Source organism: Sinohyriopsis cumingii, chromosome 9 (genome assembly GCF_028554795.1).
Source record: "Sinohyriopsis cumingii isolate HCF-2022 chromosome 9, ASM2855479v2, whole genome shotgun sequence".
In the NCBI taxonomy this organism is placed as follows: Eukaryota; Metazoa; Mollusca; class Bivalvia; order Unionida; family Unionidae; genus Sinohyriopsis; species Sinohyriopsis cumingii.
Window position 1 is genome coordinate 114,466,521 of NC_142969.1, and position 15,631 is coordinate 114,482,151.

Below are 15,631 nucleotides of genomic sequence, written 5' to 3' on the forward strand. Positions count from 1 at the left end.
CAGGTATTCCATCTGAAGCAATAGGACCAACATGATTTCTATTTTTGCGATAGTATTGACAGGATTTCCTTCTTAAGAAATAGTATTGACAGGACTCCATCTTAAGCAATAGTACTGACATGATTTCCATCTTAAGAAATTTGTACTGAGAAAATTTCCATCTTAAGCAATTGTAAAGACAGGAATTCCATCTTAAACAATTAACTGACATGATTTCTATTTTAAACATGACAGAATTTCCCTTTTAAACAACTGTACCGATAGGATATCCATCTTTCGTAAATTACTGACAGGAATTCCATATTAAGCAAATCTACTGACAGCTGTATTTGTATCATAATAACTATTTATATCACAAAAGCTTGACATCTGTCAGCTGCTTCCAACAATGTCAGCAACTTGCCAGTAGCTTCCCATCCTTTGGTTCATCTTATCAGGGTTTTCCCAGGTTCTTTCTCCACTAGTTATTCTGGCTGCCATGATATATAGCCTATCATGTGCTGATAATGTTGTTAAACCCAAAACAACAGCAACAAAACCGTCAAGTCTGAGGTTAAGTCAAATACAATATTGTAGGAAAAACACTAAAAATCAGAAGTACAGATATCTCACTGATGGTTGAAATTTTTGCTGAATGTTATTTTTTTTTACCATCTTTTTATGTGGATCTTTACTTTGCACATCTAGCTAACTATTCATCCACTAAACACTTACATGTGAAGCATCACTATGATACCTCAAAGCTTCTTTAAGGAAGTGAAGTTACTCTATTGTATTGGAAAGAGATGGGGACTGCTTTAGGTTATTATTGCATTTTTTCATGCATATTACAGAATAAACTCAACAGTGTGCAGCATATAATTTCTGACAGGTCATGGTCAACCCTGTTCAAAAATGGGGGTGGGAACGAGTGTTATACACAGGTATTTATGAGATTACCGTATTTTCCCGCTTATAAGTAGAGTCAAACTGCAAACAACAAAGATCCTGATATGCCACTGCATAATATGCCTGCAGACCAGGGTCTATGTTGTTCTGTTCTACTGATTACACCTAACAAACTGCACAAACCCAAATCTGCCAGAGCATTATACCACAGCAGATCTGGGTATGTGTAGTGTGCAGTTGGACTCAACTTATAAGTGAGTAGAGATGGTAACTCTTTTAATTACACTCCTTACAAAGCACCGTTGGGATAATTGTCCCTTTTATAAGGTAGGCATGGTCATAATTGCCATTATAATGTGTAGGTAATACTCAGTATAATGTACCTCATTCTACATCACCTATAACTGAAGCATGCAAATAACCCAAAACTTCTGAAACCTCTATTAAACATCAGAAAGATCAAGTAGCATATTAAAAGAAGCAAATCAAAATGTGTACATAAACACAGTACCAAATATACTGATATATGACCAAATATTTATGTAAAATTTAAAGAAAGAACATAAAATAAACCCTCTAAAATTAACAATAAAATGATAATATTTGTGCAGGAAGTATTTATGTACCTTAAATTTAAATGACAGGAATAGGCTGAATTTCTTGAAGCATGACAAATATTCAATGTACATGCAGTACAGGACTATTATCGAAAATGCATTTCTCAACAGCCAATTGTTTCTGCCCTTTCATATAGCACCTGCAAAAGGAGAGTTACCTCCCTTTATCTGTATTAACTGCAAATCCTGGGTAATGAGTTTCATTACAGAATAAACAAAATGGTGTGTTAATGTATGTTGATACCTACCTTTTCAAAACCATTTAATGTACCAAAAATGTCTGTAAAATACAATCAAAAGAACAAAGTGTTTTTATGGATGGTGTCTTCTATACAAAAACAATGTATGTGTGTGTGTGTGTGTGTGTGTGTGTGTGTGTGTGTGTGTGCATGCGTGCATGCATGTGTGCATATGTGTGTGTGTCTCTCTGTGTGTGTGCATGCATGTGTGTGTATGCATATGTATGTATGTGTGTGTGTGTGTCTCTCTCTCTCTCTCTGTGCGTGTGTGTGTGTTTTGAAGCCAAAAAGGCTAGCATTCCAGTCTTCAAAATAATGCCTATCTAGTTTGTATTCAATTCATCCTCTTGTACTTATTTGCTCACTGTTCCAACAACTTGCTTTTAACACAATATCTTGCTAAAACTTTTGTCAGAAGCTGCCTATAACAATGCTGTTTATGCAATTTGTTGATGCATAATTTACATTTGGTCACAAATGTTGCCAAGCTTAGCTGTATGTCACATTCCGCAAAATCATACATCTTGGCACACAAAAAAATTCTACTATAAAAAAAATGAAAGGAATAGAAAAGAAAACATTAATAATTTCTTCATGTTCCAATTTAATACAGCTACTATTTACTGAAATATTCACCACCTACCTGTGCATCAAATTCCAAATCCAACAGACTGTCATCACCTTCCCTGCCCTTCATGTTGAGTGTATCACTAGGTCCCAGGGGGTCAAAAGCTCCCTCCTTTTTTGCTGGGGAACTTTCCTCGAAATCCAGAAGAACATCAAAAGGCGACGTCATTTCTTATACAGTTCTGTAAAAGGACAAGAAGAGATGACATAAAGTGTGTTTATTTTGACGTCTGATACACAGAAATAAAGCGAGACCTGCCCCTTCGAGATGAGCATATGCAATAATCAAAAACACTCTTTCATCACCCACTGCCAGCCATGCAGAATTTTCCTTATTTCTCATGAATATGCATAAACCTGATTAACCAAATACTACGAGCAAAAGTAAGCTTTTCTTGCTTTGTGACCCAACATTACTGCCCATGCTGTCTGAATCAGCCTATCAAAGTTTCTCCAAGCACAGCGACTAATCAAATGATATAACAGGCACTTTTATTAATGTGGAGGAGATATTGTATTGTTTTGTTATGACGTATTTTGTTTATGCGTACTCATGATAAATGATGAAATCGCACCAGACAGCCATGGCTGGCAAAGGAGCATGGCAATTATTGCCAATGGCACGCAACCATACACCTGCCTGTGTATTCTCCAAGAATGCTCAGCACAGCAGTCAAGTTCAAACCTTAACTTTCTGCATTTGTAACCTTAATAAGAAAAAAAGTTTGGATCAAAGAAATTTTGGGATTTTCCTGCATTAATATTCTAGTATGTTTCATTTCAGTAACATTATTATTCTCCAAGTTTCATGCCTAGTTTTGGACAGTCAAAGCATAGTTTGAGGAGATTTGTGCTCAAAACCTTTCTAGTGCAAGTGACCTGATCAAAATATATACCTACATTCAATGGATTTTTTATGTCCAGTGAAGCCATCAATATAATGCACTCAGGATGAAGAGCTAACAGTGTTGTATTTAATTTCATGTTAATAGCAGTCTATATATCTACCGTATGATTTTGACTGACTCGTAGGATTTACAATATGAGGCTGTGAAGTCTTGAAAATGTAAAAATCTCACTACGAGTCAACAAAATGCATTATAAATAATTTATATCTGATAGCCTACTTTTCTAAATTATCAGCACTTAATTAGGATCTAGATCTGTCAATGAATAATCAGCCATGTCATATACACAGTTCCTGTCATTACAATTGCTTATGATGGCACTTATAGTAAAAGTCATACATGTCATGTATGCACATGTACTCGTCTTAAACATAAATTGTTGTTCTAAAATACTGATTTCTTTTTTAACCAATGTCTATTCAATCCTCATTATTGAATGTTCTGTACCTTAACTGACATCAAGAAACTTCCCGACAAAAATTATCGATCACTATGGACTTTTACAATGGTGGCCAGGTACTAAACTGGATCAAAAGCATGACAAGTCTAATCATCACAATATAGGGAAGTACAAGCTTGTTTTCAACATGCACAGCTTTCATTGTGACATCACTGTGTGCAACATTCAATCTGGATTGTACTTGATCACACCTTTAGGCTGATCTAATCCACAAATGTCTTATACTTCTTGGGGCATGTAAACCATGACTTTCCAAAGGAATAGGGATGTTTAAGATCCCCATCTTCGCTAGCCAAGGTCCTAAAATGTTAACCCTATAAACACCTTGGCTGATCAAGCAGAGATACATGTCTGTGAACTTCAGTGGATGCTTCAAAAGGTCCTAGGAATATTTATGTTCAGTTTCCTCCAATGTGACCAAATGAGTTCAGAGGGAAATACGTTTTACAAGAATATGGCGAAAATAAACAAAAGAACTAATTTCTACAATCATCTCTGAATTACTGCTAATCAAGTTTTCTTTTTTAGAGTAATAGTCTAAAATCTGCATATGAAATAGTAGAAATGATAGCATGGGTTGGGTAGGGGTATGTGACATTTCAACTAGACCCAAATTAAGAGTTGCAAATTTTAGCACGATGACAAACTTCCAGCAAAGTCAATAAAAATATGCAGTGAATATAGCACTAATAAGCAGTTGTCAAAAATAAAATTTGAGATTCACTATACTTTTCTTCCAGCCACCACTCACTATGTCCAAGTTACGGAACACAGAGGCAGCACTTATGAATGGACCTAGGGGTGGTAAAATCTAAATAAATCACGGTGTGGGGTGTGACATCTTTTACTGTATTGAAGGAGCATATTTTGCTATGATGTATTTTTGCTAGCCCTAACCCCAACCCAACCCTATTACATGATTTTAATCTCTATTATTTTTGTAGGCATCAATTTACACCAATTTGTATATTTAAGAAAAAGCGGGAAGAAGGGGAGGGAGGGATGAACATGAACAGGGCGAATATACCTGAAGGTTCTACACACATTATTCTTCACAACTGATTTCTTTTGCTAAGATGATTCTAAATTTTTGGCTGGTAGCAACAACAAAATTAATAAAATGATTTTCACTGTACATGTATTTTATATGCAAATTTCAGGCAATTACCCAAGGAATCCCAAACAAATTACAAATGACAGCATAATTCCCAATTATTATCAAGAAGTAGCAGGGTATTCCCAAACATCAATAAAACTATATAATAAAAAATGGTACATCTGAAAAGATATTAAACAACTTCTTTGTTTAGGAACAACACAAAATTCTTCAGTGTGAGCTAAGGACCCATGAGGTAAAATATTACATATTAAACAGCAACACAAAATTCTTCAGTGTGAGCTAAGACCCATGAGAAAATAAATATTACACAACTGCCCTAGTGAGCTCATGCTCAGAGCTGGTACCAGACAGAGTGCTGCTCCTGCAGGCAAAAGTGTTACAACACTAATTACTGCAGACCTTGAGAACCAGTCTAGACAAAATTTGCCTTGAAACAGCTGTTCTTGCAAGAACACATCTGCAGGACAAACCTCCTCAAAATACCATATAATTCCAAAGATGAGTAATTTCTAGCCTGGTTACAGTGGTTAGCAGGATACTAATTTCCCCACTATTGACACAAAGGACATTAATGAAGCAAACATTACAAATAATATAAGACTGAACTGAAAATGTGCAGCAAAAGCTTTTGTGGGTGCACACTTTTCATCATTTCCATCCGTATAATACACTCTCAACAGGTGCATAACAAGAGGCCAAAATACCCCCACCCACCCACCCCCACCTTGATCACTCACCTTGTCAACAGATCAAAAACTGCAAGGGCATATGCAATGCTGGCCATGAAATCTTCAATTAGCATGATACTTTCTTACTTTATAGCTTTTATAAAGTTAAGTCTGTTATTAATAACTCCCCAGGGACCCCCCCCCCCCCAAAATGGTTGTTATCTACACAAGGAAGAGTACTGTTGAAAGAAATGATGAAGGTGAAATATATAAATGTTGTCAGATAGAGAGGAGCCCAACTGTTCAAATCAGTTAACCAGGAGATGATTTCTTTTAAAGTTCAACTAATTAATCCAGATAAGGGACATAGCAGAACCCTTATAATCGCAAACTGCAATATATGTAGTACATGAGTGTCCATAGAATCTAACATTAGCAGCTGCTGGCTGTGTTTAGCAGGTGATCACTATTTAAAAGAATTACCATCAAATCAGCAAAGGAAATTTTTAAAAGTAGGAGTTAGTCACCTCATGTTAATTTTCAAAAAGGCAAGTGGATTGGGTTTCCGTTTTCACTGACAGAAATAGAAACAAAGTGCTTGTGGTCGCATTTGTCATCTTGCATCTGCATAAAGTAGTGTCATTTGTTATCTTCACTCCTACATGTGGTCCTGTTGCATAAGGAAACTGAATAATTTCTTCCTGTTTTGAAGACAAAACCATATTGCCTTGCAAATTTAAGTGAAATGGGAAATAACAAGTATTTAAAGCAATGCAAAACAAATGGTGTGGTGACCAAGATGAATCCAACCAGGAATGAAATGGAGCAGTCTCAAATGACCTTGTCAAGGATGAATTAGGTAGTCTGTTCAAAATAATCAGTGTTACCTTGTCAAGGAGGAATTAGGTAGTCTGTTCAAAATAATCAGTGTTACTTTGTCAATGATGAATTAGGTAGTCTGTTCAAAATAATCAGTGTTACCTTGTCAAAGATGAATTAGGTAGTCTGTTCAAAATAATCAGTGTTACCTTGTCAAGGATGAATTAGGTAGTCTGTTCAAAATAATCAGTGTTACCTTGTCAAGGATGAATTAGGTAGTCTGTTCAAAATAATCAGTGTTACCTTGTCAAGGATGAATTAGGTAGTCTGTTCAAAATAATCAGTGTTACCTTGTCAAGGATGAATTAGGTAGTCTGTTCAAAATAATCAGTGTTACCTTGTCAAGGATGAATTAGGTAGTCTGTTCAAAATAATCAGTGTTACCTTATCAAGGATGAATTAGGTAGTCTGTTCAAAATAATCAATGTTACCTTGTCAAGGATGAATTAGGTAGTCTGTTCAAAATAATGTTACCTTGTCAAGGATGAATTAGGTAGTCTGTTCAAAATAATGTTACCTTGTCAAGGATGAATTAGGTAGTCTGTTCAAAATAATCAGTGTTACCTTGTCAAGGAGGAATTAGGTAGTCTGTTCAAAATAATCAGTGTTACTTTGTCAAGGATGAATTAGGTAATCTGTTCAAAATAATCAGTGTTACCTTGTCAAGGATGAATTAGGTAGTCTGTTCAAAATAATCAATGTTACCTTGTCAAGGATGAATTAGGTAGTCTGTTCAAAATAATCAGTGTTACTTTGTCAAGGATGAATTAGGTAATCTGTTCAAAATAATCAGTGTTACCTTGTCAAGGAGGAATTAGGTAGTCTGTTCAAAATAATCAGTGTTACCTTATCAAGGATGAATTAGGTAGTCTGTTCAAAATAATCAGTGTTACCTTGTCAAGGATGAATTAGGTAATCTGTTCAAAATAATCAGTGTTACCTTGTCAAGGATGAATTAGGTAGTCTGTTCAAAATAATCAGTGTTACCTTGTCAAGGAGGAATTAGGTAGTCTGTTCAAAATAATCAGTGTTACCTTGTCAAGGATGAATTAGGTAGTCTGTTCAAAATAATCAGTGTTACCTTATCAAGGATGAATTAGGTAGTCTGTTCAAAATAATCAATGTTACCTTGTCAAGGATGAATTAGGTAGTCTGTTCAAAATAATGTTACCTTGTCAAGGATGAATTAGGTAGTCTGTTCAAAATAATCAGTGTTACCTTGTCAAGGAGGAATTAGGTAGTCTGTTCAAAATAATCAGTGTTACCTTGTCAAGGATGAATTAGGTAGTCTGTTCAAAATAATCAATGTTACCTTGTCAAGGATGAATTAGGTAGTCTGTTCAAAATAATCACTGTTACCTTGTCAAGGATGAATTAGGTAGTCTGTTCAAAATAATCAGTGTTACCTTGTCAAGGAGGAATTAGGTAATCTGTTCAAAATAATCAGTGTTACCTTATCAAGGAGGAATTAGGTAGTCTGTTCAAAATAATCAGTGTTACCTTATCAAGGATGAATTAGGTAGTCTGTTCAAAATAATCAGTGTTACTTTGTCAAGGATGAATTAGGTAGTCTGTTCAAAATAATCAGTGTTACCTTGTCAAGGATGAATTAGGTAGTCTGTTCAAAATAATCAGTGTTACCTTGTCAAGGATGAATTAGGGAGTCTGTTCAAAAAAATCAGTGTTACCTTGTCAAGGATGAGAATGGCATATGAACAGATGACAAGTCTACTGTAGGTCTGTCTGCAATTTGCACAATAAAAACATGACCTATGTCAACACATATGAGAAGGCAGTATTCTACCAATGACAATAACAAGACCTTCAAGTCAATATATGTATTTATACTGTATCATACTGTAGGTTATGTATCATGATATATTCTGATATATGCCACAGGTGTATTTTTTAACCCATACTGGTGAATATGCATTTTATCAAATTTATTCAAATTCTGTTCATCAGTTTTTGAGAAAAGTGGTTTCAATATTTTCTATTTTTAGTAACAGTGACCATATTAATGGCAAATTGGAATCATTTTCAGGAATTAAAAAGAACTTTCTGTCTAATTTAAGTTATTCTTTTTACAGTAATGTTAGCCATACCTGATTGCAGTTTGGTCACTGGTAGCAACCTCATGCTAACATGCTGTCAAATGTGGTTCAAATCTCTGCATGTATAATGGTTTGTGAGAAGTTGTTTACAGATGTATTTTTAGAAATTGTGGTCAGACTGGATCACCTGCTATTGTCAAGCCATAATGCTTTCTTCATGTACAGATGTTTTCTGGCAAGTTTGGTTGGAACTGGTCAGACAATGGCAGATGAGGCATACAAGATGACAGACACAGGGCCATACTGCAAGCTCACTTGAGTTTAATTGGCCAGGTGAGCAAAGAATTCTAGAACTTGAATATGCATACTTAAATCTCACCGCCAAAGATATCCCTCACAGCTTTTTCTTCCATAACTGAGGCTAGAGGTCAAATAAATGCTTGCCAGACCAGGAAAGAGAGAAATTTAGATCTATGTTCATGAAACACATATGCCATCAACAATAAGAAAGTCACAGTCCAAATTTTCAACAAGAAAACAGAACAGCAGAGATCTGTGTTGTGCAAGTTCCTGCTTCCAGACCTCTGGTATCTTGTCATGGACACTCAGTTCTCAAACTTTACACAATAGTTATCTAAATACTGGACTCAGTTTTTAAACTTTACTCAATAGTTTCCAATATACTGGACTCCATTTTGACTTTGATTTTCAAACCATTAGAGTTTTTAAAATACCTGCAAAATAAATTTCAGTGGTTCAAAAATAATCAATTCTTGCATATATTCACAAGAAATGACAGAAACTATATAACTAAGTTCTAATTCAACTTTAGATTTAAATGATAGCTCTAGATAAGAAGAAACTGACTGCATTCTAAAAGGCATTATTATCATATTGATAATTATGACTTAGTCTGGTACTATGATGTTGTATTTTGCTTTTTGTTCACAAAATGCAAAACCAAATTTTAAAAAATGCAACCCAATTTATTACATTTACATTTAGAATGATGAAAGAAGGTTTACAGAACTTCTCAAAAAACCATAATTAAATTCCTTTTTTAATTTTTCTTAAGTACATATAAGTTCTTGTGTTTTCTACAGCATGAACAATTATGCAAATTCCCACTAAATATAATGATTACCCCTTTAAAATGAGCAACTGTCCAATTCCCACTAAATCTAGTGACTAACCCCTTTAAAATGAGCGACAGTTCAAATTCCCACTAAATCTAGTGACTAACCCCTTTAAAATGAACAATTGTTCAAATTCCCACTAAATCTAGTGATTAACCCCATTAAAATGAGCAACTGTCCCAAATTCCCACTAAATCTAGTGATTAACCCCATTAAAATGGGCAATTGTCCCAAATTCCCACTAAATCTAGTGATTAACCCCATTAAAATGAGCAATTATCCAAATTCCCACTAAATTTAATGATTAACCCCATTAAAATTGAGCAAGTGCACTGGTTACATAGTCAATTTTCTTTAGTGACACTTAATCTGATCCAGCACATTACTGCTATAGAGATCAGCCAACATGATTGCCAAGTGACTTTTTACAACTAAATGCTTTAATTGATTATCAGGTTATAAAAAGTGTTTTACCAAGTGCTCTTGCCATGGCTAAATAATGCCAGGCATGCAGTTTTCAGTATACAGTGGTGATATCTCTACTGTTGTATGCACTGTAGTTCTAATGAATACAACACAGTAACATTACCATATTACACAATCACTGCTGTGCCAATAATGAAACTAAAATTTGATTGTTATTCAGGAAAAAGTTATTTATGGCATGTTTCAATACTGCATCTTAAGCATGAAATCAAGGGTTTCCATAAAAAGTTTGTAGTAGCAATGCAAGGTCACTGTTGCAATGTATATTGAAAGCTCAATTACTGACAAAAGGGACTCAACTTCTGGGGCAAAAAAACCTTTAAGAAACACACAACTTCAATGTTCTTAGCCATGGTAAGGTTTGGTTTGGTGTTATATGGCACATCAACACATGTTGGTTATTTAGCACTGAAGCAATTGGAGTGAATTTCCTTGCCCAGGGATATGCTACAGCAGCCAACCTGGGCTGATCCAATGGTAGGATTCAAACTGGCACCCTTGTCGTCACAAGTCTAACCACTAAGCCATCATGACTCATCAATCACCTAAAATAACATGGAGGAGAGTGACTGCCTATACCCTCCTCTGATCCCATAGATGATGTCAAAGCAAGGATGATTAACTTTTTATTTTTTCTTATAACTACCAGTGCACTTATTACTAGCTTGCTTTTTGCTTTGTTCTCTTGAAATTTTTGTGTGTCCCCTAAAGTTGGAGGATATGGTGTGGCAATGTCTCTTGAGTTTCAAAGTATAATATGGTGTTGCCAAACATACTATATATAAGGGGGTCAATTCACAGATATTGTATTAAAATAACAACTGAAACCCCACCAACCTCATTAAAAACTGGAAATTTCCACCAATGAAATTGCAAGAAGGGGAATTCCCTCTCTGCCAAAATTGAAGAGAAATTGGTTTTTCTTCCTTATGTTTGCTCCTTCACACCTTCTTCCCACCCCCCAGTTTTCTTTGCTATCACAAGCTTCCATCTGTTTTAGCCCAGCATTGAAGATATAAATAGTAAGTATAGAAAAACATCAAAACTCTAAATGCATGCATGGTCCTTTCCAGTTACACATCCCTTACTTCAGATCACCAGTGAAACATTTGTACATACAGCAAAAAACTTGGTCTACAGGTTTATAGCCATTCTTGGCAAGTCAAGGGTCACTGATCTGTTTAGCCATTCTTGGCAAGTCAAGATTCATTCATCTGCTTAGCTTCACAAAATAGTGTTTTGAATAACAGCCCTCTTGTAATTGAAAGAGTTACTCCCCTACATATTTCTTCTAAACAGGCACATAACACAGAAATCTGTTTGTTTTTGAGTTGACTTAAGAAGAATTAGTTTTAAAAATTTTGTATATTATTTTTATGGAACTTGTGAAAGTACAAAAATGAAATTTGTCCTATGATGATATACAGTAGGCTTCCTTAATGATTCTGAATCATCTGACCCTTTAAGTACCCTAAAGTTCAAGGTTAAAATTGTATCATAGAAAATGACTGCCAGATGTTGCAATTTTGACCGAATTCCCTTCTCTCATAAATCCCATTTTGAGCAGTTAAGTTTCCTTTTCCTTGTCAAGATGGGAGTGTTATGATTTGACAACTCTTCCACTTCTTAATAAATGACACATGGACCCTTGAAGAAAATGTTTCATGATCATCACTCAGTACTAATACAAAAGTTGCCTCTACAAGCATGCAAGTCCAATTAACTACAAATATACCATTTATATGTTTACTTGATCCAACTGCAACACTGCACAGACCCAGATCTGAAACACATAATGCACCTGTTTGCTGAAATTAAACTGTTACATAAACAACACAGACTTTGATCTGCCAGCACAATATCCGACAGCAGACAAGGGTCTATGTTGCTTGCAGTTGACTTGACCTATATAAGCTATGTTTTTAGTGACCAGGCCATTTTTGTTACAATAGCAGTACTGGCTGGCTGGCTGGTTCAGGCTGGTGTTTAACTGATCATACATAAATGGATGGTAGAGTTGTGCTCAAATTAAAGTGTCTGGCCCTGAGAGACATACCAGGTATGATGACCTGACTTCATCTGGGAAATCTTTGGGCCACATGTCTGGCCCCTAACCCCACCAAACTCCCATAGCTTAAGCATAAGAACACCACAAAACCAGCCGAGTAAAGATTTTAATTCATCTTTATATAATATTCTTTTTCTACTTAATGGATTAATCAGATGAAATCAGATGAAATTAACAAAATCTTTGATTCTCATTTCACCCAACAAACACAAAACAACTCATGCTGACTTCCACAGTATGTTTTCGGGGCCCCAAGTGGCCGAGTGGTCTAAAGCACTCTCCATTACGGATCACTGCCATCCCACCTCTGTCTGCGTGGGTTCGAGTCAGCCAACGTGGGTATGTGAGAAAGCTTGCCAGTAGCTTTTCATGGGTCGGTGGTTCTTTCTGGGGTTTGCCCAGGTTCTTCCTCCACCATTAATACTGGCTGCCATGCATAGCCTATCATGTGCTGAAAAATGGCGTTAAACCCTACAACAACAACAACATGTTTTTAAACACAGGCTTAATGTTAGACAATTGATCACTATGCATAATTTTTTTTTAAAGAGCACTTTATTTTAGTGTGAATTATACAATCATAAAATAATCTGCATTAAAGTGTAACGCTATATGTGTACACATAAAAAAAAGCTTACCTCGGAATGCCTGTTTGCAAAGGTATCTCAATGGTCACGCCTATATTACACTTCAAAATATGACACCCATACTTTGTCAGGATCATCCAACTAGGGAAGAAAACCTGTTAACAACACTTATCTGTTGGATTTGTTTACACCAAGGCTGAGAAGCTAACCCACATTTAAATATAAGTCTATTTTCAATTACACTGATATATGCAAGATATAAATAACTTATCTTAAGCTTTGTGCTTTTATCCTGAACTCCTCATGAGATAACACAAGATCAGTGAATTTGTAAAAACTAATATATATATATATATATATATATATATATATATATATATATATATATATATATATATATATATATATATATATATATATATAGCACAATACAATTAAGAAAATTGTATTTTCTTTTAAAGTCCTTTCTTTACAAAGTCAACTAAGATAGCTTTGAGTAGAAAAAACTGTACAACAAACATCTCACGTGAAATATATGGCATGAAGTAATACTAATATTAAACACACTTGAAAATGCAGTCAGGGCTGTATCCTATTACAATCGGTGACTGATTCAAACATCCAAAACAGACTTTCAAATTGCTTTCACATACCCAGTTCAATATTAAATCTAATTCTAAAAATAAATCCCTTGAGCAATATGTCATTTAAAACCTACAGCGTATGCAATTCAAACACAAATCCCTACGAACTGACTTACATGTCAATTTCACCTGGATTTTCTTTATATGAGAACTTTTAAGATGTTTACAGACGCGAAGGTTAAACTGAGACAAGCAGCTGTCGCTAATTAGAAACAGTTCACTTCTAAGATTGCAGATGTTAAAGATGGCTTGCTTACACCATGGATCCATATTTAAAAACATTATATTTCAATAACAGAAAAGAGCTAACAAAAATTAAAAGGATAATCAGAAGGTATGGAAATATGCCTATGGAACACCAGAGTTGTCTTAAGATGAGAATGTTTATTATATGCTGTGCTTTTGTACTTATATGATGTGCAAACTTCTTTATATGCTGTGCTTTTGTACTTATATGATGTGCAGCACAGCATATAAATAAGTTTGCACATCATATAAGTACAAAAGCACAGCATATAAAGAAGTTTGTACATCATACAAGTACAAAAGCACAGCATATAAAGAAGTTTGTACATCATATAAGTACAAAAGCACAGCATATAGAGGTTTGCACATCATATAAGTACAAAAGCACAGCATATAAAGAAGTTTGTACATCATATAAGTACAAAAGCATAGCATATAAAGATGTTTGCACATCATATAAGTACAAAGCACAGCATATAATAAAAATTCTCATCTTAAGACAGCTCTGGCGTTCCATATATGCCACTTGAATCTACATACTCTCCTATCACCTTGGCCAATTTAAAAAACTTAGTATCATTAACATTACTGTCAAATGTCATGTGGCTAATGAAATCTGGATGATAAAGACAAAATACCTCAAGGAAGTATCTAAGTTCCCACCCAAAGTTCAATCCCTCAATCCCTCCCCCATCCCTCTCCAAATCTTTTATCAAGTAAATGAGCACACAGCTGATTACCACTGTAAATAATCTGTTATTTCTTAAGGAAACTGAAAAAAAAGGCAAATTGAGGCAATGTTGCAATTTGCACAAGCCCAGAGAATAATACATGTATTCGCACCTATATCCCTTGAAATCTTTATACTGTACCTAAATCATTATAAAGGGACAAAGATGCTGAAAAAGTTTTCCCAACTGTTCAGTCTACATACAACACTGGTGAAATGATATCGCTCTTATAAGGGATAACAGCAGAAAATTGTGAATGTATTCAGTGACTATGGATGATAGTATACACTCAAATTATGCATGGAATACATTAAAAACATGCAACCAAATGCTCAATGAAGATAAGTTTATGCCTATTTTCTCTGTTAACTCATTCAGCCCCAATCCCACCTGTAGGCATGATGAGACTGTACCCTACTTCCGAGTTCTGCAGCATCAAGGTCATTTAAGATACACCAAAGTGGGTGGTATTACAAAAAAGCAGGCAGATATAGCTCTACAATGTTACCAAATAATCTGGGCATTCTAGCTGCACTACAAAATACAGAGTGAAAAAAAACTCATTTTTTGGACCTTTTTTTTCCGCCCAAAATTTGCTCATGGTCGGAATCTGATCTTGTGTCTGGATCTTACACCTTTTGGCCTCAGATCTAAGGCAGACCAGTCTGAACTGCACACAAACAGGTGAACCGTTGCAAAATCTAGGATAAGGTGGGCATTTGGATTAAAGAGTGGTCTCCATACGAAAATGATGGGCAAAAAAAAAAAAAAAAGAAGTCCAACTCTTACCCTTCTGCTCATGCTCAAGCAAAATAACCAACTAGGCATTAGTCTCATGGAAAATCTGTTGAAAGTCGATGTATTACGATGTATTCAGAAATAGCCCCCAAAATGTTAGGCGAAAACAACAAAACCTTCCAGGGCCGAATGAGTTAAGCAGAAATGGTGAAGTTCACAAAGCAATGTGGTCACTCTAGTCGACAAAAAGTAAATTACTTTCGATCAATACTTGAGGTTTCCCCTATTAAATAATATAAATGACAGACTGTCACAACTTCTTAAAGCGTGAACAGCCAAGTACAAAGAATTTTTTACCTTTTGGGTTGCCATTTACTAAAGATAATGTAAAATTTATGCTTTATGATATATTCCACGGGTTATAACATGGAATGCAGTCAAAATCTATTGTTGGGATTTATTGTATGTCAGTCATTTTAATTTTTCAAACAAAATTTAAAAATATACTTCAAGACATAGATTCATAAAGAAAGTC

At 35.1% G+C, this 15,631-nt stretch overlaps 1 protein-coding gene and 1 long non-coding RNA gene across 18 annotated transcripts in view; one reads left to right on the forward strand and one right to left on the reverse strand.

The window, feature by feature from the left end:
• The window catches only part of LOC149792501 (uncharacterized), a 250,958-nt gene that overhangs the window by 195,354 nt on the left and 39,973 nt on the right, over window positions 1-15,631 (reverse strand). For 16 of the 17 annotated variants that reach the window (XM_089971093.1, XM_089971092.1, XM_089971105.1 and 13 more), the window contains exon 2: window positions 2,388-2,553. In XM_089971093.1, the coding sequence (XP_089827219.1) occupies window positions 2,388-2,540 (153 nt within the window). In that variant the 5' untranslated portion in view covers window positions 2,541-2,553. Of the gene's footprint in view, window positions 1-2,387; window positions 2,554-12,788; window positions 12,893-15,631 lie in introns of those variants that run through there. The other variant, XM_089971094.1, reaches the window with a different exon arrangement.
• LOC149792502 (uncharacterized) overlaps window positions 1-15,631 on the forward strand; it is a 142,901-nt gene that overhangs the window by 93,776 nt on the left and 33,494 nt on the right. The window lies entirely within an intron of this gene.